The sequence below is a fragment of the Neoarius graeffei genome, chromosome 2 (genome assembly GCF_027579695.1).
Source record: "Neoarius graeffei isolate fNeoGra1 chromosome 2, fNeoGra1.pri, whole genome shotgun sequence".
Taxonomy (NCBI): domain Eukaryota; kingdom Metazoa; phylum Chordata; class Actinopteri; order Siluriformes; family Ariidae; genus Neoarius; species Neoarius graeffei.
The window spans coordinates 88,863,064-88,886,664 of NC_083570.1; the positions used below are offsets into that span (position 1 = coordinate 88,863,064).

General features: G+C 44.1%; 2 protein-coding genes across 12 annotated transcripts in view; both read right to left on the bottom strand.

Moving 5' to 3' along the window:
• Positions 1 to 23,601, bottom strand: part of LOC132882001 (protocadherin gamma-A10-like) — a 180,925-nt gene that overhangs the window by 88,113 nt on the left and 69,211 nt on the right. The window contains exon 1 of one of the 11 annotated variants that reach the window (XM_060915150.1): positions 19,998 to 22,451. The exons of 9 other annotated variants lie outside the window; for them this stretch is intronic. In XM_060915150.1, coding sequence (XP_060771133.1) covers positions 19,998 to 22,436 — 2,439 coding nt within the window. In that variant the 5' untranslated portion in view covers positions 22,437 to 22,451. Of the gene's footprint in view, positions 1 to 1,401; positions 3,909 to 19,997; positions 22,452 to 23,601 lie in introns of those variants that run through there. One more of the 11 variants, XM_060915154.1, reaches the window with a different exon arrangement.
• Positions 12,789 to 15,242, bottom strand: LOC132875616 (protocadherin gamma-A11-like). The gene has a single exon (XM_060912535.1). It carries the CDS (start codon positions 15,240 to 15,242, stop codon positions 12,789 to 12,791), a length of 2,454 nt encoding a protein of 817 aa, XP_060768518.1.

Consider the following 23,601-nt stretch of genomic DNA (forward strand, 5'->3'; position numbering starts at 1 on the left):
CCCTCCATAAACTTCTAGAAATGGCATGACTAATAAATTCAACATATATATGAGACAAGCTGCATATACAGAAACCAGACTACCTATGGTAACTGATTAAGTATGAAGTTAGTTCAAATCATGTCTAGAGGTTTATGTCCTTCAATATGATTGGTAATTTCAGAAAGCATGGTTCAGATTATTTGGGACAGGCTTAAAACAAGACAGAAGAAAAGTATATAAAAGTAAAGGATATAGCCAAATGGATACATGAATTTGTTGTTGATGTCTTTGGTGACGATTTTGTCAAATTCAGTTATTTAAACATTTTTTAGTGATAAACTATATGATGAAAAGTATGTGGGCATTTGACTATCACACCCATACACTATGTGGGCCTTCTGCAATCTGGGACAACAAAGTTGGAAAAACACAATCATCTAGAATATCTTTGTTGGCTGTAGTATTAAGATTTTTCTTCACTGGAGCCAAAGAGCTAAAAAAATATGTTATAAATGTCTCCAAACAAAAAAGGACCACATTCATGATTATAAGAATTACTTTGGGAAACAACAATCCATTGTTAAAATCTGTTTATTAGTAGTATTAACATTAACTTTTCTTCCATTTTACAGGAGAAACTACTGATGCTGTTATCCGAAAATAATGCACAGCTTCTTACCAATCAGTTCTCACATTCAACCAAGCTGTGGGACAAAAATAAATAACACTTTAAACTTGTCATTGCATGAAACAAATAGGCCTAAACCAATGTTCCACATTTCCAAACAAGCTGTTGGAAAGGATCAGATATGTCATTAAAAAGGTACTCTGTATGCCTTGACAAAAAGATAATACATATGTATATGAGACCACCATGAGAATCGCAGAAATACAGTGCTTGAGATGTTTTGGTTTTCTGGATGACAAAAAAGTTTCAAAAAATTGGAAATTCAAAATCTGTCCCAATATAATGTCCCCCTATATCCGACCTTTCTCCAGAATTTTCAAGTGTTGGAAATACCGAAGATTATGACAAATCTATCTTTCTGCCCATCGACCACTCACAAAAATGATATAGGATATAAATTAAAACCATACAACATGTACAAAGAGGTTGGCAGTAGCTTATTGGTTGAGATGTCGGTCTACTGGTCGTGACTTGAAATCACAGCACCACCAGGCTGCCACCGCTGGACCCTTGAGCAAAACCTCAACTGCTCAGTCCCGTCTGCCAAATGCCGTAAATGTATAAAGGAAATTAAGTCATCGTTATCCCAGCACACGCACGACAAATAATTTCATTTTTCACAACAAAGTAATATTTTTAGATTCATTTGAATAAGAACATTAATGAGATTGGACTACAGAAAGATAAAACAAAGAGTGGGAAATGTCACGTGTCTGTCTATTAGCTCTCACCTGATCAGAGGGCTCACCAACTTTCTCCCTTTGCGCATGCGCAAGTGTCTGTGTTCCGCTGCTGTCCAGACTAATGATGCTCTCAGTAGGAGGTCTGGCGTATTTCACATCACTCCTTCTAGAGTCAGTGGTTCTGTAACCTTCATAATTGTACATGTGCTGTAAAGTTCCTGTTCCTCCGACGTCTGCGTAAAGGGGTGGATAATACGGAATAACTGGCAGATTGGCACCGGATTTATAAAACATCCGCTCACGCCTCCATCTGTAGCATTTCACTGACAGTATAGTTATGATGGAGACGATAAAGAGGAATGAAACCACAGCCAAGGCCAGCACTAGATAAAATGTCAGGTTGTCGTTGTATTCCTTGCCGTGCGTAAAGTCAGTGAACTCGGAGAGCACTTCAGGGAAAGTGTCCGCCACCGCCACGTTCACACTGACTGTAGCTGAACGAGAGGGCTGTCCGTTGTCCTCCACTACAACAGTGAGTTTCTGTTTCACAGCATCTTTATCAGTGACTTGGCGCACGGTTCTGATTTCTCCATTCTGTAAGCCCACTTCAAACAGCGCCCTGTCTGTCGCTTTGTGCAGTTTATATGAGAGCCAGGCATTCTGTCCAGAGTCCACATCCACAGCCACCACTTTAGTGACAAGATAGCCCACATCTGCTGAACGAGGCACCATTTCAGCCACCACAGAGCCACCAGTTTGGACCGGATACAGAATCTGAGGCGCGTTGTCATTCTGGTCCTGAATAATAATCTTCACACTCGCGTTGCTACTGAGAGGCGGGTTGCCTCCGTCCTGCGCTTTGACGCGAATATTGAACTCTTTTGTTTGCTCGAAATCAAAAGCTCGAACAGCAAGAATCTCTCCGCTCTCTGCGTTCACTGAAACATAAGACGAAGCAGAAACTCCGTTCACAGAAAGATCTTCCAAAAAATAGGAAATGCGCGCATTATTCCCAGAGTCTCTGTCAGTTGCTGTCACTGCAAATACAGACACTCCAGGTGAATTATTTTCCATCACATAAGCGGTGTATGAGTGACGCTGGAAAACAGGGGCGTTGTCATTTACATCCGATATTTTAAGCCTCAGGGTTTGATTTGTAGATAAAGGTGGAGATCCTTCATCTGTAGCTGTGATGGTTATATTGTATTCAGAAAACATTTCACGGTCTAAAATACGGTCAGTGATTAAACTATAGAAATTAGAGGATGTCGCTTTGATGCGAAACGGCAGATCTGAATTCACTGAGCATTTAATCTGTCCGTTTTTCCCGGAGTCCAAGTCTTTAATATTTAGGATTGCAATAACAGTCTCCGGGGCGGAATCTTCAGGGATCGGACTGAAAAATGAGATAACACTGATAACTGGGGAATTATCATTAACATCTGTAATTTCAATCAACACTTTACTGTTATCACTTAGTCCGCCTTCGTCTATCGCCTCGACATCTAGTTCATATTGTTTGGATTTTTCGAAATCTAAGATATATTTAACTTTTATTTCCCCAGTTTTTGAATTAATATTAAATATTTCCATGGCCTCTTTCCCGGAGCTTTGTGAAAATGAATAGGTAACCTCTCCATTAGATCCTTTGTCCTTGTCTGTAGCACTGACTGTCACTACTAAACTATCTTTCGGAATATTTTCTGATAAAGACACTCGGTATATTGGCTGACTGAACACAGGAGAATTATCGTTTATATCAAGAACAGTGACAGTTATCTTAACTGTTCCAGATTTCTGAGGAGTTCCACCATCAAATGCTGTTAAAATTAAATTATGCTCCTCTTGTTCCTCTCTGTCTAAAGGTGTTTTTAAAACCATCGCAGCATGTTTCGTACCGTCGCTACGTGATAATTCTTTCAGAGTGAAATGGTCAGTGGGATTAAGGGTGTATCTCTGCAGTGTATTCAGCCCGACATCAGGATCATGCGCACTGTCTAAAGAAAACCGTGAACCAGCGGCTGCAGATTCCGTTATTTCAATACTGATTTCCTTTCTTTCGAAAGCAGGGGCATGATCATTTATATCCAATATTTCAACATCAACTCGATGTAGAGCTACTGGATTATCTAGAATAATCTGAAAATGTAAAGAGCATGGAGAGACTTTAGCGCACAGCTCCTCTCTATCTATCCTCTCTCTCACTATCAGAGAGCCTTTATCCACATTCAGACCGATGTACTCACGACTGTCCTCTGTAAAGATCCGCGCTCGGCCAGATTTCAGTCTCTTTACATCCAAACCGAGATCCTGAACGATATTTCCCACCACTGATCCCTTGTTCATCTCCTCGGGAATAGAATAACGGACCTGCCCGTGCGCAACGGCCATGACAAAAGCAAATCCAAGCAGAAGCATCGTCAGCCATGTCGAAACGCGGGCAGTAGAGTCTCTTATCCGGGCATCGAGGGAACAAAGACCACACATGTTATAAACACTCCAGACTGGGCACTACAAAGACTTTTTAATGCAGCCTAAAATAAATCAAATGCCGTTTTTTAAAAAATCCTCAATGGTTGTTCTGCTGTGATCTTTTTTTAACCGAGATACAGTTCAAAGTGAAGACAAGTCCTTTCTGCATGCAGTCAGAATACAGGGGAGGATCCACAACTGAGCATTGCATCTTCACACCCTGACCAACAGCGTCCCTCAGAGTTAAATAAAATTATTGCATCCAATCAGCGCTAAAAGAACAGTATTATTATTATTATTACGTAGGAAGCACGGTGGTGTAGTATCTAGCATTGTCGCCTCACAGCAAGAAGGTTCTGGGTTTGAGCCCAGTGGTTGATGGGGCCTTTCTGTGTGGAATTTGGATGTTCTCCCCTGTCTGTGTGGGTTTCCACTGGGTGCTCCAGTTTCCCCCACAGTGCAAAGACATGCAGGTTAGGTTAATTGGTGGCTCTTAATTGACTGTAGGTGTGAATGTGAGTGTGAATGGTTGTTTGTCTCTATGTGTCAGCCCTGCGATGACCTGGTGACTTGTCCAGGGTGTACCCCACCTTTAGGGTGACCACCTCCAAAAAGACAAAAAGTTTGATAAGTAGTATGTTTTGGTGGGACAAGGTGTGACAGATGCGGCAGCTTAAAGCTTTTATATATATAGCCTCTATCTTATCAAGAAATATTTGTATCCTGCCTTCAAACCTGTTAACAATGATCATACACTTCACAATTTAGACCATAAGGCCAATAAAACAAAACATTTTATGTATGTCTATGTTTTCATCCCAAAAACACACCAATGTTGCAAAGTACTGTCTTCATTGAGACACTGTCATTCGTCAACTCAACTGTCAAAAGCAGTCAAAAGCGCTGACAAAAGCAGTACTCAAGCCTTTCAAGTAAGCAAGTAACCTATATGCTCTTCCAAATTACTCCTCACTGAAACAATTCAACTAAAGGTACAATGAAAAATCTGAAATAAAATAAAAAATAATCTTATTTTAAATAAAACATTAGTGCAAACATTTTATGAATGTGCATGTTGCACTGAATGGTATACACTGGTAACTTCAGCTGGTGTGACTTTATCTGACTCACTGTCATGCTTTGGACTTAATAGAAATGACTGCATAGATTTAGACATTTCTTGCTGTTGAACCTTTTTCTGATGAGACTCGTATCTGCCATGTCTCTTGATGTCATGCTCACCACCATGAGCAACTGAACAACTACTTTTGCACAAATAACAGAAAGCTCTGTTGGGTTTATCAGTTGATCATACCCATGAATATGATGTCGTCCATTCTCTACTGAAAGAGCACTTTCTCTTTTTGGGTGGCACACTGGCCATAGTTTCGCATTCAGGCACCCACTCTCCCTCTCTGTGTCTGTTCGATTTCAAGTGGTGGGGCATTTACATTCCCTATAGTTTGATTGACCTAGCCTATGACACAGCCTATTGGACGGACATCCTCATTCTCTCCTGCAACCATTGGACGAAATGAAAGCCAAGGGTGCTGTCCAGAGCCATAGATAGAGCTACCGCTCTGGTGCTGTCTCTGCCTTCGAGTAACACATCAGGCAAATGGAATAGATCGCATCCATGTTTTTCATGTTGTCAATGAATGACCAATGAAAAAGTGGGACATTATCCTAATATGCGTGACATGGGACAAATGCTCAAATGGCTGTATAACCTAAAGTGGGACGGGTGGTCACCCTACCCAGCTCAAACCCATAGTCAGCTGGGATAGGCTCCAGCTTGCCTGCGACCCTGCACAGGATAAGCGGGTAATGATAATGGTTGGGTGGATTATTTTGTTTAAATACAATCTTTGCACTGTTTGAACATTTCCATGGTCACTGAGTGAGACTAAAACTGAACAATTCTTCTACTACGCAGTAACATCAACCCCCCTCCCCCCAATCCCACACCCCCACACCCCCACACCACCCCTCCAACAGATCACATCGTGTGAATTCAGGTCCATTGGGACATTGGGTTAATTCAGACAGTTTACCTGAGCAGTGAAAGTCAAAACTTACTGTATATTCTAAAGCCCATGCAGTAGAACCTGTAGATAGAAGTCACATGGATTCATTCATTTGGCCTCTTATAAGGATGTGTGGTCAGCATCAAACATAGAAGTTAACCTTAAAATGCTTGGGGAAGGAAAATTGACATATGGTTTCGCTATTTTCCCTCCATAAACTTCTAGAATTGGCATGACTAATAAATTCAACTTATACAGTATATGAGACATGTTGCATATACAGAAACCAGACTACCTACAGTAACTGAATAAGTATCAAACTAGTTCAAATCATGTCCAGAAGTTTATAACTTTCAATATGATTGGTAGTTTCGGAAAGCATGGTTCAGATTATTTGGGACAGGCTTAAAACAAGACAGAAGAAAAGTGTATAAAATGAAAGGACACAGCCGAATGGATACATGAATTTGTTGTTGATGTCTTTGGTGACGATTTTGTCAATTTCAGTTATTTAAACCTTTTTTACAGATAAACTATATGATGAAAAGTATGTGGGCATTTGACTATCACACCCATACACTATGTGGGCCTTCTGCAATCTGGGACAACAAAGTTGAAAAAACACAATCATCTAGAATATCTTTGTTGGCTGTAGTATTAAGATTTTTCTTCACTGGAGCCAAAGAGCGCAAAAAATGTCATAAATCTCTCCAAACAAAAAAGGACCACTGTGGCAGTGGGGGCGTGGTCAAGCGTCGGTCTGTGACCGGAGGGCGGAGTCAGGGAAGGTAAGTGGCAGAATCACTACACCTGATGTGAATTAACCTGTTTTTGTGTGTCTTCCCAGCAACCACACCCTATATAAGGAGAGAGAGAGCAGAGGAAGAGAGCTCTCTCCCGCACCAGATGATTTGTGTGTGTGTGTATGCGTGTGGCTGGGAGAGTGTACGTTGCTCCTGAAAAGTGCAAATAAAAAGAGTTTTTGGAACTCAGTTCTGGCCTGCCGTACTTCTGTGCTCCACCCACCCGCTCTGACTTCTACAGTGGTGCTGAAACCCGGGACAGAGCACAGAGGAGAACAGCCCCATGAGTTCTCCCCCTTCGCAGACCTGATCCATGCCCTCAAGACAGCCCAACAGAGCCAGCACCAGGCGCTGCTCACCCTCCGAAAGGAGCAAGAACAATGGTTCAAGGCCCTGGTGCTGGCGCAACAGGAAGATCGTCAGGCGTTCCGGCACCTCATCATGTCGGCGGGATCCACCATCTCCACCGCTGCGGGCCCACTCCACCTCACCCTAACGAAGATGGGCCTGCACGACGAACCCAAGGCCTTCCTCACGCTATTTCAACAAGCAGCAGAAGCCTCGGGGTGGCTGGTGGAACAGCACGTGGCGTGTCTCCTCCCCCTGCTAAAGGGCGAGGCGCAGCTGGCCGCACTACAGCTCCCCACCGACAGCTGGCTGGTCTACGCGGACCTGCGCCAGGCTGTCCTCCAGCATGTGGGGTGCACCCACGAACAACATCATCAGCGCTTCCGTGCTCTGGGCCTAGAGGAGGTCGGCCGCCCATTCGCGTTTGGCCAGCAACTCTGGGACGCCTGCAGGTGGTGGCTGAGGGCTGACAACCACGATGCCAAGGGAGTTGTCGACCTCGTGGCACTGGGGCAGGTCATTGCGCAACTTCCCAAAGGAACGGCGGAGTGGGTCCAGTGCCATCGCCCGGCGTTGCTGGATCAGGCCATTGAGTTGGCGGAGGATCATTTGGCGGCTGTTCCTGTGGCAGGATCACAGATCCCCTCTTCGCTTCTCTCCTCTCTCTCTCTCTCTCTCCCCCTCCCCTCCTGTGTCTCGTCCTCGCCCCGTTCCCCCACCGCGGAGGTGGGGGCCGGCTCCCTCACAGCCGGTCCGCCGCACCCAGGGTGTTCTCCCGTTTCCCACTTCCGTGTCTGTCTCCCCCCCCCCCCCCCCCCTCAGGTGAGTGAGCCCCAGAGTACCGGTGCAGAGAGAAAGCCCGGGCTGGTTTGCTGGCGCTGCGGGGAGATGGGGCATCTCCAGCATCAATACTCGGCAAAGGAGGTGGGCACGGTGGTCTGGATCCCCGATGCGCCAGGAGCCGCCCTTGATCGGGCCGGAGTGTATTGCATACTGGTGAGTATCCAAGGGGATACATATCAGGCTTTGGTGGACTCTGGCTGTAATCAGACCTCAATCCACCAACTCCTGGTGCAATATGAGGCATTGGGGGGAACACAGGGGATGAAGGTTTTGTGTGTGCACGGGGATGTTCACCGCTACCCTTTAGTGTCAGTCCACATTCTTTTCAGAGGGGAAAAATTTAGAGTAAAGGCGGCGGTTAATCCTCGCCTCACCCACTCAGTAATTTTGGGGACTGATTGGCCAGGATTAAGGGAGTTAATGAGTCATTTAGTAAAGCATGGGTCCTGCCATATTTCAGCAAGGGGAGGTCCCAGTGTTGCATTGGTGGGAGCAGCTGTCACAGAGCCGTCTTTGTCATCTCCATGTCAGAATGAGGAGCTGCCGGCTCGGGAATCCCTCGTGGATTTTCCGTTAGAGCAGTCGCGAGACGAGACTCTGCGGCATGCATTTGACCAAGTGAGAGTAATCGATGGTCAAATGCTCCAGCCAAACGCCACCCTGTCCTTCCCCTATTTTTCTATTATGAAGGATAGATTATACCAAGTGATGCAGGACACTCAGACTAAAGAACAAATCATGCAGCTCTTGATTCCAAAAAGCCGCCGGGAATTGGTATTCCAGGTGGCTCACTTTAATCCCATGGCTGGACACTTAGGGCAGGATAAAACACTAGCCCAAATAATGGCCCGGTTCTACTGGCCAGGGATTTGCGACGATGTCCATAGGTGGTGTACGGCGTGCCGCGAATGCCAGTTAGTAAATCCAGTGGCCATTCCAAAAGCACCTTTGCATCCTCTCCCATTAATCGAGACCCCGTTCGAAAGAATTGGGATGGATCTTGTCAGGCCATTAGATCGGTCAACACGAGGGTACCGCTTTATATTAATTCTAGTGGACTATGCAACGCGATAACCGGAAGCAGTGCCTCTTTGCAATATCTCAGCACGCAGTATTGCAGAAGCACTCTTCTGCATTATCTCCCGAGTTGGAATCCCCAAAGAGAATCTGACTGATCAAGGCACCTCGTTTATGTCACGAACACTGAACGAACTTTATGGGTTATTAGGTATTAAGCCGATCTGCACCAGCGTTTACAACCCACAAACGGACAATTTAGTCAAACGATTCAATCGCATCCTCAAAAATATGATGAAGAAATTCGTAAGCGAGGACGCACATAATTGGGATAAATGGCTCGAACCCTTGTTGGTTGCAGTGCGAGAGGTCCCACAAGCCTCCACGGGGTTCTCCCCATTCGAATTGTTATATGGGCATAAGCCGTGCAGCATTTTAGACGTGCTGCAAGAAAATTGGGAGGAGGGACCTTCACCAAGTAAAAATGAAATTCAATATGTTATTGACCTGCACACAAAACTCCACACACTCACACACCTAACCCAGGAGAATTTGCGGCAGGCCCAAGAATGGCAAACCCGCCTGTACGACAAGGGTACGCGCCTTAGGGAGTTCACACCGGGAGATAAAATACTCATACTGTCGCCCACATCGAGCTCCAAATTGGTCGCCAAGTGGCAAGGACTCTTTGAGGTCACACGGCGAGTCGGGGACATTGACTACGAGGTGAGGCGAACGGACAGGGGTGGGGCGCTACAGATTTACCACCTCAATCTGCTCAAACTCTGGAATGAGGAGGTCCCTGTGGCATTGGTGTCGGTGGTTCCTGAGAAGGCAGAGCTGGGGCCGGAGGTTCAAAAGGGAGCATTGGCATCGCGTAACTCTCCGGTCCCCTGTGGAGACCACCTCTCCCCGACACAGCTTACGGAGGTTGCCCAGTTGCAGACCGAATTTTTGGACGTGTTCTCGCCCCTGCCCAGCTGCACCGACCTCATAGAGCACCGCATTGAGACGCCCCCGGGGGTGGTAGTGCATAGCTGCCCTTACATGCTACCCGAACACAAGAAAAAAGTGGTTCGGGAAGAACTCAATGCCATGCTCGAAAGGGGCATCATCGAGGAGTCCCACAGCGACTGGAGCAGCCTGGTGGTCTTGGTACCCAAGGCCGACAGGTCGGTCCGGTTCTGTGTAGACTATAGAAAAGTCAACTTTGTGTCTAAATTCGACGCGTACCCAATGCCTCATATTGATGAGTTGCTCGATCGACTAGGCACGGCTCACTTTTACTCAACACTGGATTTGACAAAGGGGTATTGGCAGATCCCCTTGACTCCATTATCCCGAGAAAAAACGGCCTTTTCCACACCGTTCGGCTTACACCAATTTGTCACACTTCCTTTTGGGCTGTTTGGGGTGCCCGCTATGTTTCAGCGGCTGATGGATAGGGTCCTCCACCCTCACACCACCTATGCAGCCACGTACCTTGACGACATCATTATTTATAGTAATGACTGGCCATGGCACCTACAACACCTGAGGGCCATCCTTAGGTCGCTGAGGTGGGCTGGTCTCACAGCCAACCCGAAGAAGTGTGCGATTGGGTGGGTGGAAGTAAGATATCTGGGCTTCCACTTGGGCAATGGGCAGGTGCGTCCCCAAATTAACAAGACGGCAGCGATTGCAGCCTGCCCGAGGCCCAAGACCAAAAAGGGGGTGAGACAGTTCCTGGAGCCGGCTGGCTATTATCGTAGGTTTATACCTAATTATTTGGACGTCACCAGCCGGCTGACTGATCTCACTAAAATGGGGGCACCAGATCCGGTCCAGTGGACGGAGCAATGCCAGCGGGCTTTTTCTGAGGTAAAGGCTGCACTGTGTGGGGGGCCACTGTTACACTCCCCTGACTTTTCTCTCCCTTTTATATTGCAGACAGATATGTCGGACAGAGGGCTGGGGGCTGTTTTGTCCCAGGAGGTGGAGGGGGAGGATTGCCCAGTGCTGTACATAAGTCGAAAGCTGTCAGTGCATGAGGGGCGCTACAGCACCATAGAGACGGAGTGCCTGGCCATCAAGTGGGCGGTCCTCGCCCTCTGTTACTACCTGCTGGGATGCCCTTTCACCCTCTGTTCGGACCACGCGCCCCTCCAGTGGCTCCACCGCATGAAGGATGTCAACGCGCGGATCACCAGTTGGTATCTGGCACTCCAACCCTTTAACTTCAAGGTGGTGCACAGGCAGGGGGCACAGATGGTCGTGGCGGACTTCCTCTCCCATCGGGGGGGGGGGGGTGGGGGGAGTCAGCTGCAGGCCGGACAGCTGCCCGGCCTGAGTCGGGTGGTGGGGGTATGTGGCAGTGGAGGCATGGTCAAGCGTTGGTCTGTGACCGGAGGGCGGAGTCAGGGAAGGTAAGTGGCAGAATCACTACACCTGATGCGAATTAACCTGTGTTTGTGTGTCTTCCCAGCAACCATGCCCTATATAAGGAGAGAGAGAGCAGAGGAAGAGAGCTCTCTCCCACACCAGATGACTTGTGTGTGTGTGTATACGTGTGGCTGGGAGAGTGTACGTTGCTACTGAAAAGTGCAAATAAAAAGAGTTTTTGGAACTCAGTTCTGGCCTGCCGTACTTCTGTGCTCCACCCACCCGCTCTGACTTCTACAACCACATTCATGATTATAAGAATTACTTTGGGAAACAACAATCCATTGATAAAATCTGTTTATTTGTACTACAGTATTAACATTAACTTTTCTTTCATTTTACAGGAGAAACTACCAATGCTGTTATCTGAAAATAATGCACAGCTTCTGACCAATCAGTTCTCACACTCAACCAAGCTCATCTCATCATCTCTAGCCGCTTTATCCTGTTCTACAGGGTCGCAGGCAAGCTGGAGCCTATCCCAGCTGACTACGGGCAAAAGGCGGGGTACACCCTGGACAAGTCGCCAGGTCATCACAGGGCTGACACATAGACACAGACAACCATTCACACCTACGGTCAATTTAGAGTCACCAGTTAACCTAACCTGCATGTCTTTGGACTGTGCGGGAAACCAGAGCACCCGGAGGAAACCCACGCAGACACAGGGAGAACATGCAAACTCCACACAGAAAGGCCCTCGCCGGCCACAGGGCTTGAACCCAGGACCTTCTTGCTGTGAGGCGACAGTGCTAACCACTACACCACCGTGCCGCCCCCACTCAACCAAGCTGTGGGACAAAAATAAATAACACTTTAAACTTGTCATTGCATGAAACAAATAGGCCTAAACCAATAAAACCATGTTCCACATTTCCAAAAACCTGTCGGAAAGGATCAGATATGTCATTAAAAAGGTACTCTGTATGCCTTGACAAAAAGATAATCCATATGTATATATGAGACCACCATGAGAATCGCAGAAATACGGTGCTTTAGATGTTTTGGTTTTCTGGATGACAAAAAAATTTAAAAAATTTGGAAATTCAAAATCTGTCCCAATATAATGTCCCCCTACATCTGACTTTTCTCCAGAATTTTCAAGTATTGGAAATACCGAAGATTATGACAAATCTATCTTTCTGCCCATCGACCAATCACAAAAATGATGTAGGCTCTAAATTAAAACCATACAACATGTACAAAGAGGTTGGCAGTAGCTTATTGGTTGAGATGTCGGTCTACTGGTCGTGACTTGAAATCACAGCACCACCAGGCTGCCACTGCTGGACCCTTGAGCAAAACCTCAACTGCTCAGTCCCGTCTGCCAAATGCCGTAAATGTACAAAGGAAATTAAGTCATCGTTATCCCAGCACACGCACGACGAAGAATGAGTTCATTTTTCACAACAAAGTCAATTTTTTTAGATTAATTTGAATCGGAACATTAATGAGATTGTAAAACCGAAAGATAAAAAAACAGTGTGAAGCGTCACGTGTCTGTCTATTTAGCTCTCACCTGATCAGAGGGCTCACCAACTTTGTGCCTTTGCGCATGCGCAAGTGTCTGTGCTCCGCTGCTGTCCAGACTAATGATGCTCTCAGTAGGAGGTCTGGCGTATTTCACATCACTCCTTCTAGAGTCAGTGGTTCTGTAACCTTCATAATTGTACATGTGCTGTAAAGTTCCTGTTCCTCCGACGTCTGCGTAAAGGGGTGGATAATACGGAATAACTGGCAGATTGGCACCGGATTTATAAAACATCCGCTCACTTCTCCATCTGTAGCATTTCACTGACAGTATAGTTATGATGGAGACGATAAAGAGGAATGAAACCACAGCCAAGGCCAGCACTAGATAAAATGTAAGGTTGTCGTTGTATTCCTTGTCGTGCGTAAAGTCAGTGAACTCGGAGAGCACTTCAGGGAAAGTGTCCGCCACCGCCACGTTCACATTGACTGTAGCTGAACGAGAGGGCTGTCCGTTGTCCTCCACTACAACAGTGAGTTTCTGTTTCACAGCATCTTTATCAGTGACTTGGCGCACGGTTCTTATTTCTCCATTCTGTAAGCCCACTTCAAACAGCGCCCTGTCTGTCGCTTTGTGCAGTTTATATGAGAGCCAGGCATTCTGTCCAGAGTCCACATCCACAGCCACCACTTTAGTGACAAGATAGCCCACATCTGCTGAACGAGGCACCATCTCAGCCACCACAGAGCCACCAGTTTGGACCGGATACAGAATCTGAGGCGCGTTGTCGTTCTGGTCCTGAATAATAATCTTCACACTCGCGTTGCTACTGAGAGGCGGGTTGCCTCCGTCCTGCGCTTTGACGCGAATATTGAACTCTTTTGTTTGCTCGAAATCAAAAGCTCGAACAGCAAGAATCTCTCCGCTCTCTGCGTTCACTGAAACATAAGACGAAGCAGAAACTCCGTTCACAGAAAGATCTTCCAAAAAATAGGAAATGCGCGCATTATTCCCAGAGTCTCTGTCAGTTGCTGTCACTGCAAATACAGACACTCCAGGTGAATTATTTTCCATCACATAAGCGGTGTATGAGTGACGCTGGAAAACAGGGGCGTTGTCATTTACATCCGATATTTTAAGCCTCAGGGTTTGATTTGTAGATAAAGGTGGAGATCCTTCATCTGTAGCTGTGATGGTTATATTGTATTCAGAAAACATTTCACGGTCTAAAATACGGTCAGTGATTAAACTATAGAAATTAGAGGATGTCGCTTTGATGCGAAACGGCAGATCTGAATTCACTGAGCATTTAATCTGTCCGTTTTTCCCGGAGTCCAAGTCTTTAATATTTAGGATTGCAATAACAGTCTCCGGGGCGGAATCTTCAGGAATCGGACTGAAAAATGAGATAACACTGATAACTGGGGAATTATCATTAACATCAATAATATCAATCAGCACTTTACTGGCATCGGTTAGTCCGCTTTTATCCATCGCGTCCACGTTTAATTCATACTGTTTGGATTTTTCAAAATCTATGACACCTTTTACATTTATTTCCCCAGTGTCTGAATTAATATTAAATAATTCTATGTCTTCTTTCCCGGAGCTTTGTGAAAATGAATAGGTAACCTCTCCATTAGATCCTTTGTCCTTGTCTGTAGCACTGACTGTCACTACTAAACTACCTTTCGGAATATTTTCTGATAAAGACACTCGGTATATTGGCTGACTGAACACAGGAGAATTATCGTTTACATCAAGAACAGTGACAGTTATCTTAACTGTTCCAGATTTCTGAGGAGTTCCACCATCAAATGCTGTCAAAATTAAATTATGCTCCTCTTGTTCCTCTCTGTCTAAAGGTGTTTTTAAAACCATTGCAACATATTTACTGCCATCGTTTCGTGATAATTCTTTCAGAGTGAAATGGTCAGTGGGATTAAGGGTGTATCTCTGCAGTGTATTCAGCCCGACATCAGGATCATGCGCACTGTCTAAAGAAAACCGTGAACCAGTGGCAGCAGATTCCGCTATTTCAATATTGATTTCTTTTCTGCCGAAAGCAGGGGCATGATCATTGATATCTAATATTTCAACATCAACTCGATGCAGCTCCATTGGATTATCTAGAATAATCTGAAAATGTACGGAGCATGGAGAGACTTTAGCGCACAGCTCCTCTCTATCTATCCTCTCTCTCACTATCAGAGAGCCTTTATCCACATTCAGACCGATGTACTCACGACTGTCCTCTGTAAAGATCCGCGCTCGGCCAGATTTCAGTCTCTTTACATCCAGACCGAGATCCTGAACGATATTTCCCACCACTGATCCCTTGTTCATCTCCTCGGGAATAGAATAACGGACCTGCCCGTGCGCAACGGCCATGACAAAAGCAAATCCAAGCAGAAGCATCGTCAGCCATGTCGAAACGCGGGCAGTAGAGTCTCTTATCCGGGCATCGAGGGAACAAAGACCACACATGTTACTGGGACTCAAAATTCGACCCAATTAAGACTCAAATAAAAAACAGACTGAAGTAAAAGACTAAACATATATGCAAAATAAAAGGCAACACTTCATCAACGATGTTTTTTGCTCAAGAGACAGGACCAAGTGAGGAAAAATCGTGTGTGCATGCGGTCAGAATACAGGGGAGGATCCAGAATGAACATATAAAAACTGCACACCCTGACCAACAGCGTCACTCAGAGTCATATAAGATTATTACACCTGGTCATTGGTGAAATTTGCTTAACTCTACAACATTACTACATATCACGTTTAGACGATTTGTTTTGTTCTTGAGGATCACTGAAGATTAAAAGGTACATCTGAAGTCCTTCCTGAGGACATTCTCCAGTCCTCCAATCCCAAAACATAGTATTAATTTGGGTATCCTGGGACATGAGGTAATTTGGGCCATATAAACTTAACAGCATTTTTTTTTGGGGGGGGGGGGGGGGTATCTGATAAGTGAAAGTCAAATGGTATGCTCTTAAGTCCGTGCAGTGAAACTTCTTAATGGAAATAACATGACGTAGGTCATCTTACATCATATAAGGGGGTGTGGCTTGCTTGAAACTGGACATTGACACCAAAAAGCTTGAAGAAGGACATTTTTTCCATCAGGTTATAAAACTGTCATGACTAATATATTCAAAATGCTTATGATGCATATATAGGAAAGCTATACTACTGTCAGAAATTAAACATAATGTGACTTCAAAGCATGTATAGATGTTTATAATTTAGTACATTTCCAAGAACTCCCAAACATATGTGTAGTAACCTGGTTCAGTAACATTCAGTCTAATCAGGGGAGTGTTAAAAGACAATAAGTGGAGACTGGAAGAATGAAGGGATATAATGCATGCATATATGAAAGAACCAATATGGTTCAAGAATTCTCATCACATCTCATTATCTCTAGCCGCTTTATCCTTCTACAGGGTCGCAGGCAAGCTGGAGCCTATCTCAGCTGACTACAGGCGAAAGGCAGGGTACACCCTGGACAAGTTGCCAGGTCATCACAGGGCTGACACATATAGACACAGACAACCATTCCCACTCACATTCACACCTACGGTCAATTTAGAGTCACCAGTTAACCTAACCTGCATGTCTTTGGACTGTGGGGGAAACCAGAGCACCCGGAGAACATGCAAACTCCACACAGAAAGGCCCTCGCCAGCCACGGGGCTCGAACCCAGACCTTCTTGCTGTGAGGCGACAGCGCTAACCACTACACTATGCCTGGTTCAAGAATTCACTGATTAATATTATTTGCATTATACACTGTTCTTTGTACATCTTAAGGAGCAGGAGGACAAGAGAAGCTATGACATATAAATCAATACTTTGGTCTTCTACAAAGTATGCAGGGATTTTTAGTGTGTGTAGTGTTTTATACAATTTTATATATATACTGTGCTAAGCTTCTCCTTCAAAAATGTAAAACTGTTGCATTATTTTTGTGGTGTTTGAAAATTAGTTATTTATTTTATTACATTAAGAGACTAGTTATAAATTTGGAAAATATTTACAATTACTGAAACAAAAATTCTTTTATCTGTATGTCAGTTATGTAATGTTACTGAGTCTAGCATATTAAATTGAAGTAAATGTTAGCTAATCTAGTTTGATCATACAATATTAGAACATTTTAATGCCTTAAGTGAAGAATTTTTCAAGGTCTGTAGACATAGTAATAAAAAATGACACAAATAATGTTTTAGAAGTGCCACTAATGACCATGGCCGTAATACCATTGAGGACACCGAGGTAATGTCCTCGGTATTTTTTTCAGAAATTTCAAATTGGACTACGCTGAATTCAAGCAGTGGTCAATGTAAAACGCAACGTCCGCATCCACATGTCATCTGTATTTCCCCCCAATAAAATTCACATTTGTCTAATGTCATCTGAAATCTCTCAGCCTCTATCTCTATCGCTGCCGTGTCTAACGCAGCGTCACGCGATGTAGCTTACACTAGTGTCGGCCGGGGAAGTTGGGTTTTGGATAAAACAGGCATGGTGTAGTCTACGCTCTATCACATATGCCTACTTAACCTATAGGCAAATAGTCACATAGCATTATAGGGCTTTACCTGAGTGCAAAATGAAAAAGTCACAACAAACTAAATTAAGCTTTGGACAGCCAACAGAAGAGCAGGGAAAGAGAAGGAGGGAAGGTGAGAAAATATTGTCAGTGCAGTGGCAGACCATTCAGCGGTGTCATGCCAACTTTCCAAGGGGAAACGCTTCATTGTCATTACCTCTTACATTTATTTAGCATTTCGAGAAACATTCAAAACTATGTTGTCACAGGCAGCCCTGTGCAGGGCTGAGTAAATGGGCTTGTTCGAGGAACTCACTCTCTCTCTCTTTCTCTCATAACTCTCTCTCACTCACTCACACACACACACACACACACACACACACACACACACACACACACACACACACACACACACACAAATAATACACTCTCACACACTCTCTCTAATACATAGTCTTCACACAGAACTAATAGCTCTACATTCTAATGTAATTTAAGATAATGAAATGTAAATGATGCCAATACTTCAGGTAGCTGAGCAATACACTCAGTTCAGTTTTGACTTTTATGTCAGACAAAACTCCACAGTTCTGATGGCACAGTTTTAGAATTGTTAAAGTAAATGTGTTGTGAGCCAAACTTACATTACAGGCAATGGTGAGAACACTATTGCCGCTTTTCCACTACCAACGCGGCTGAGTCGGGCTGAGCCGTGCCGTGCTGAGTCGAGCTGAGCGGGGCTGCTGGAGTTGCATTTCAACTACAACCACGCTGAACCGTGCTGGCTGGAAGTGGGTGGACACATTGGGTGGAGTTAGCGAAAGTGGGTGGACGTCACGTTATGTCGTTAAGCAGCGCAAACAGTGACATCAGTGATCTTTTAAGCGGTAGTCTCACGACCCGAATAATAAACAATAAACATGGAGGACATGGAGTCGTTAGTGTTGCTGGTCTTGGTGCTGTGGCTTGTTGTCACCGACAACGCGGACAGATACTGGCAAGAGCGTATAGATGAGGCGAGGCGCATAAGGCTTCAGAAATTCTCGTAATTCGTAATTATTCTCCTTCCGGGTTTACTGTGTTTACAGATCCCAGCGCGCTCGCGGGGCGTGTGTGGGCATGTGAGGACACTCCTCCTCACCAATCAGTGCACAGGGGAGTGTCTGCTCACGCCCCCAACCTCACTCGGCATGGCTTGGCTCACTTCAGCCCCACTCCAAAACGGTGCGAGTTTTAGGGGCTAAGCAGGGCTGAAGCGAGCCGAGTCGTGCTGGTTTTTGGTAGTCGAAACGCGAGCCATGTCGGGCTGAAGTGAGCTGAAGCGAGCTGAAGTGAGCTGAAAAAGGGTAGTGGAAAAGGGCCATCTGTTTCAGAGAATGCACGCAAATGGATCTCAGTTCAAGACAGCCAGATAGACTGATGCCTTTACATTACTGCTCAGAATGTCTCTACACATACAGACACCCACAAATAACACACAAACTCTCTCACTCTCACACACACACACACACACACACTCACACTATTATTATAAGGTGTAATACTAACGCTTACAATTCAGCAGTTCACACCCTTTCTGTCATGTGTATGCTGCAATGTAAATAATGCCAATACTTTAGGTAACTGGTACTTTAGGTATGTATACTCAGTTCAAGAGTTCACTACCTTTCTACTTTTATGTCAGATAAAACACCACAGTTATGGTGCCACAGTTTTAGAATTGTTAAAATAAATGTGTCCTCCACCAAATCTATCCTTATTTATTTATTTATTTATTTAAGTTGTGCCAGGGGGCTTTGGTGCTGTCAGCCATATTTGACCTCGGTATTTGAAAAATCCTGGCTACGGCCCTGCTAATAACTATATGAAAGGTAAAATCACAATGAAATTACGTGTCCCACATTTCCAAACCTGCTATGCTAAACAACTCACAATCAGATTAAAAATGGTACTGCGTCAGTCTTGAAGAAATTAAAACCCTTTTCTTTAGAAGAGAATGCAAACTTTTATCCTTCCCTTGCAGACAGTCAACATCTGAAGGATTTCAGAAATATATGATGTGTTGTACTTTTTCAGGCAAAAAAAGATGGAAATTCAAAAACTGTGACAATATATCTAAATGAATCCCTAATTTACCTGCATATTTTTTTTGTTTTGAAATTATATTATTATTACCCATATTATTTCTGTTTTATTTTCTAATTTAGTGGCTTTTTACGTGTTCTTTTTGAAAATGCTGTTTTGCTTTATTGTTTTCTGTTTGTTTATTTATTCATTGTTTTTTACATGTTCGAAATAAAGATAAAGATGAAGATAAAGATTTATTCAGAACTTTCAAGTACATGTTAGAAATACCCAGTATTATGATAAATCTTTCTACCCAGCAAACAAAATAAAATATATTAAATATTGACCACGATATGAATATATTGCTCACACTGATACCAATTTAGACAGAATAAACAACAATCGTTCTTGCCCTGGAAGGGGGATTAATCAAAACACTGTGCATAAACAAACCACACGGCATGGAATAGATTCATTTCACATAAAAAGTCGAGAGTTTTTAAACAAAAGTAAAATAATGGGATTGTACCATTGCAAGATAAAATATGACACCAAGAAAACAATAATTAAAAAAAAAACGTCACGCGAACAGCTATTTCAGTAATTCTCACCTGATCAGAGTCATCAGAAGATTTCATGCCCTGCGCATGCGCAAGTGTCTGTGTTCCGCTGCTGTCCAGACTAATGATGTTCTCAGTAGGAGGCCTGGCGTATTTCACATCACTCTTTCTAGAGTCAGTGGTTCTGTAACCTTCATAATTGTACATGTGCTGTAAAGTTCCTGTTCCTCCTACGTCTGCGTAAAGGGGTGGATAATACGGAATAACTGGCAGATTGGCACCGGATTTATAAAACATCCGCTCACGCCTCCATCTGTAGCATTTCACTGACAGTATAGTTATGATGGAGACGATAAAGAGGAACGAAACCACAGCCAAGGCCAGCACTAGATAAAATGTCAGGTTGTCGTTGTATTCCTTGTCGTGCGTAAAGTCAGTGAACTCGGAGAGCACTTCAGGGAAAGTGTCCGCCACCGCCACGTTCACATTGACTGTAGCTGAACGAGAGGGCTGTCCGTTGTCCTCCACTACAACAGTGAGTTTCTGTTTCACAGCATCTTTGTCAGTGACTTGGCGCACGGTTCTGATTTCTCCATTCTGTAAGCCCACTTCAAACAGCGCCCTGTCTGTCGCCTTGTGCAGTTTATATGAGAGCCAGGCATTCTGTCCAGAGTCCACATCCACAGCCACCACTTTAGTGACAAGATAGCCCACATCTGCTGAACGAGGCACCATTTCAGCCACCACAGAGCCACCAGTTTGGACCGGATACAGAATCTGAGGCGCGTTGTCATTCTGGTCCTGAATAATAATCTTCACACTCGCGTTGCTACTGAGAGGCGGGTTGCCTCCGTCCTGCGCTTTGACGCGAATATTGAACTCTTTTGTTTGCTCGAAATCAAAAGCTCGAACAGCAAGAATCTCTCCGCTCTCTGCGTTCACTGAAATATAAGACGAAGCAGGAACTCCGTTCACAGAAAGATCTTCCAAAAAATAGGAAATGCGCGCATTATTCCCAGAGTCCCTGTCAGTTGCTGTCACTGCAAATACAGACACTCCAGGTGAATTATTTTCCATCACATAAGCGGTGTATGAGTGACGCTGGAAAACAGGGGCGTTGTCATTTACATCCGATATTTTAAGCCTCAGGGTTTGATTTGTAGATAAAGGTGGAGATCCTTCATCTGTAGCTGTGATCGTTATATTGTATTCAGAAAACATTTCACGGTCTAAAATACGGTCAGTGATTAAACTATAGAAATTAGAGGATGTCGCTTTGATGCGAAACGGCAGATCTGAATTCACTGAGCATTTAATCTGTCCGTTTTTCCCGGAGTCCAAGTCTTTAATATTTAGGATTGCAATAACAGTCTCCGGAGCGGAATCTTCAGGGATCGGACTGAAAAATGAGATAACACTGATAACCGGGGAATTATCATTCACATCAATAATTTCAATCAGCACTTTACTGTTATCACTTAGTCCGCCTTCATCTATCGCCTCGACATCTAGTTCATAATGTTTGGATTTTTCGAAATCTAAAATATCTTTAACTTTTATTTCCCCAGTGTCTGAATTAATATAAAACCATTCTATGTCTTCTTTCCCGGTGCTTTGTGAAAATGAATAGGTAACCTCTCCATTAGAGCCTTTGTCCTTGTCTGTAGCACTGACTGTCACTACTAAACTACCTTTCGGAATATTTTCTGATAAAGACACTCGGTATATTGGCTGACTGAACACAGGAGAATTATCGTTTGCATCAAGAACAGTGACAGTTATCTTAACTGTTCCAGATTTCTGAGGAGTTCCACCATCAAATGCTGTTAAAATTAAATTATGCTCTTCTTGTTCCTCTCTGTCTAAAGGTGTTTTTAAAACCATTGCAGCATATTTGGTGCCGTCGCTACGTGATAATTCTTTCAGAGTGAAATGGTCAGTGGGATTAAGGGTGTATCTCTGCAGTGTATTCAGCCCGACATCAGGATCATGCGCACTGTCTAAAGAAAACCGTGAACCAGCGGCTGCAGATTCCGTTATTTCAATATTGATTTCCTTTCTTTTGAAAGTAGGAGCATTATCATTGATATCCAAAATTTCAACATCTACTCGATGCAGCTCCACTGGATTATCTAGAATAATCTGAAAATGTAAAGAGCATGGAGAGACTTGAGCGCACAGCTCCTCTCTATCTATCCTCTCTCTCACTATCAGAGAGCCTTTATCCACATTCAGACCGATGTACTCACGACTGTCCTCTGTAAAGATCCGCGCTCGGCCAGATTTCAGTCTCTTTACATCCAAACCGAGATCCTGAACGATATTTCCCACCACTGATCCCTTGTTCATCTCCTCGGGAATAGAATAACGGACCTGCCCGTGCGCAACGGCCATGACAAAAGCAAATCCAAGCAGAAGCATCGTCAGCCATGTCGAAACGCGGGCAGTAGAGTCTCTTATCCGGGCATCGAGAGAACAAAGAAAACCCATACTGTAAAGACTGTAAGCTCCACGCGATTCAGAAACCTTACTAACGTCTTAAATACTCAACAGTACTGAAAAGCAATACTTCAGGGATGTTTCCTGCATTAAAGACAGGACCAGCTGAACGTACAGTCCCTATAAATGAAATCACAGTACAGGGGAGGACCTAAAAACAAGCATTCATAAAAACTGCACACCCTGACCAACAGCGTCACTTAGAGCACTAAAGAAATATTACACTCGATAATACAAGCCATATGTACTTACTTCTGGAGCCAGAAATTAAAAATTATGAATTCCTGACAGCTCTCTTTGGCTGGTATTGAAAAAAAAAGTATTTCGATATGACATACTCGGATGTAAAAATATAAAAACACTTCAAAATCTTGCTGAAACAAATGTTAAAAATATATTAAAATATTAACAGTATTTTCTATTTTGAAAATGCAGAAACACTTCATGCAAAGAGATTAATAAGTACCATTAAGCCTCCACATTTAGAGAAAAGTTCAATTTAGCACGATTCTTGGGCTTGTCCCTCTACAGAATCCCATTAATGTCCTATGGCAGACAACTCTTTCTGACACTTACGCAAAGGATTCCAAGTAAAACCTCTTTAGAAACATGAAAAAACTTAGACTAAGGTGGCTGACACCTTCAGATACCTTGGTGTTAAATTGTGACAACAAGCTGGAATGGAAGGTCAGCATTAAGGTTGTGTACCATCACAGGATGAGTAGACTGTATTTTATAACAAACCCCAGGTTCTTTAATGCTTCAGTTGGAGATCTTCTTCCAGTCTGTTGCATGTGCTTTCTACTTTGAGGCAATATGCAGTATGCTGCGGATTCAGCATTAGAGCCGAAGACACAACAAAGCTCAGTAAACTGATAAAGAAGGCTGGCTCTGTCCTGTCCTGCTCTCTGGACAGTTTTGAGGTGGTTGTGGAATGGAGAACATGAACCAAACTATTATTCATCCTGGACAATGTATCACGTCCTCACACACCCTATAGGTCAAACAACAGATTACCTTCAGTAAAAGACTCATTCAGCTCCACTTTAGCAAGTAAAGGAACAGGAGGTCGTTCTTACTATCAGTGATCACCCTGTACAGCAAGTTTTCACTGACCCAGGACATTATGGTGCACTCAAGCCCGAGAATAAGCTCA

What these genes read in the sequence shown, in the direction of transcription:
- LOC132875616 (XM_060912535.1), bottom strand. Translation starts at nt 15,242, where the DNA reads ATGTGTGGTCTTTGTTCCCTCGATGCCCGGATAAGAGACTCTACTGCC.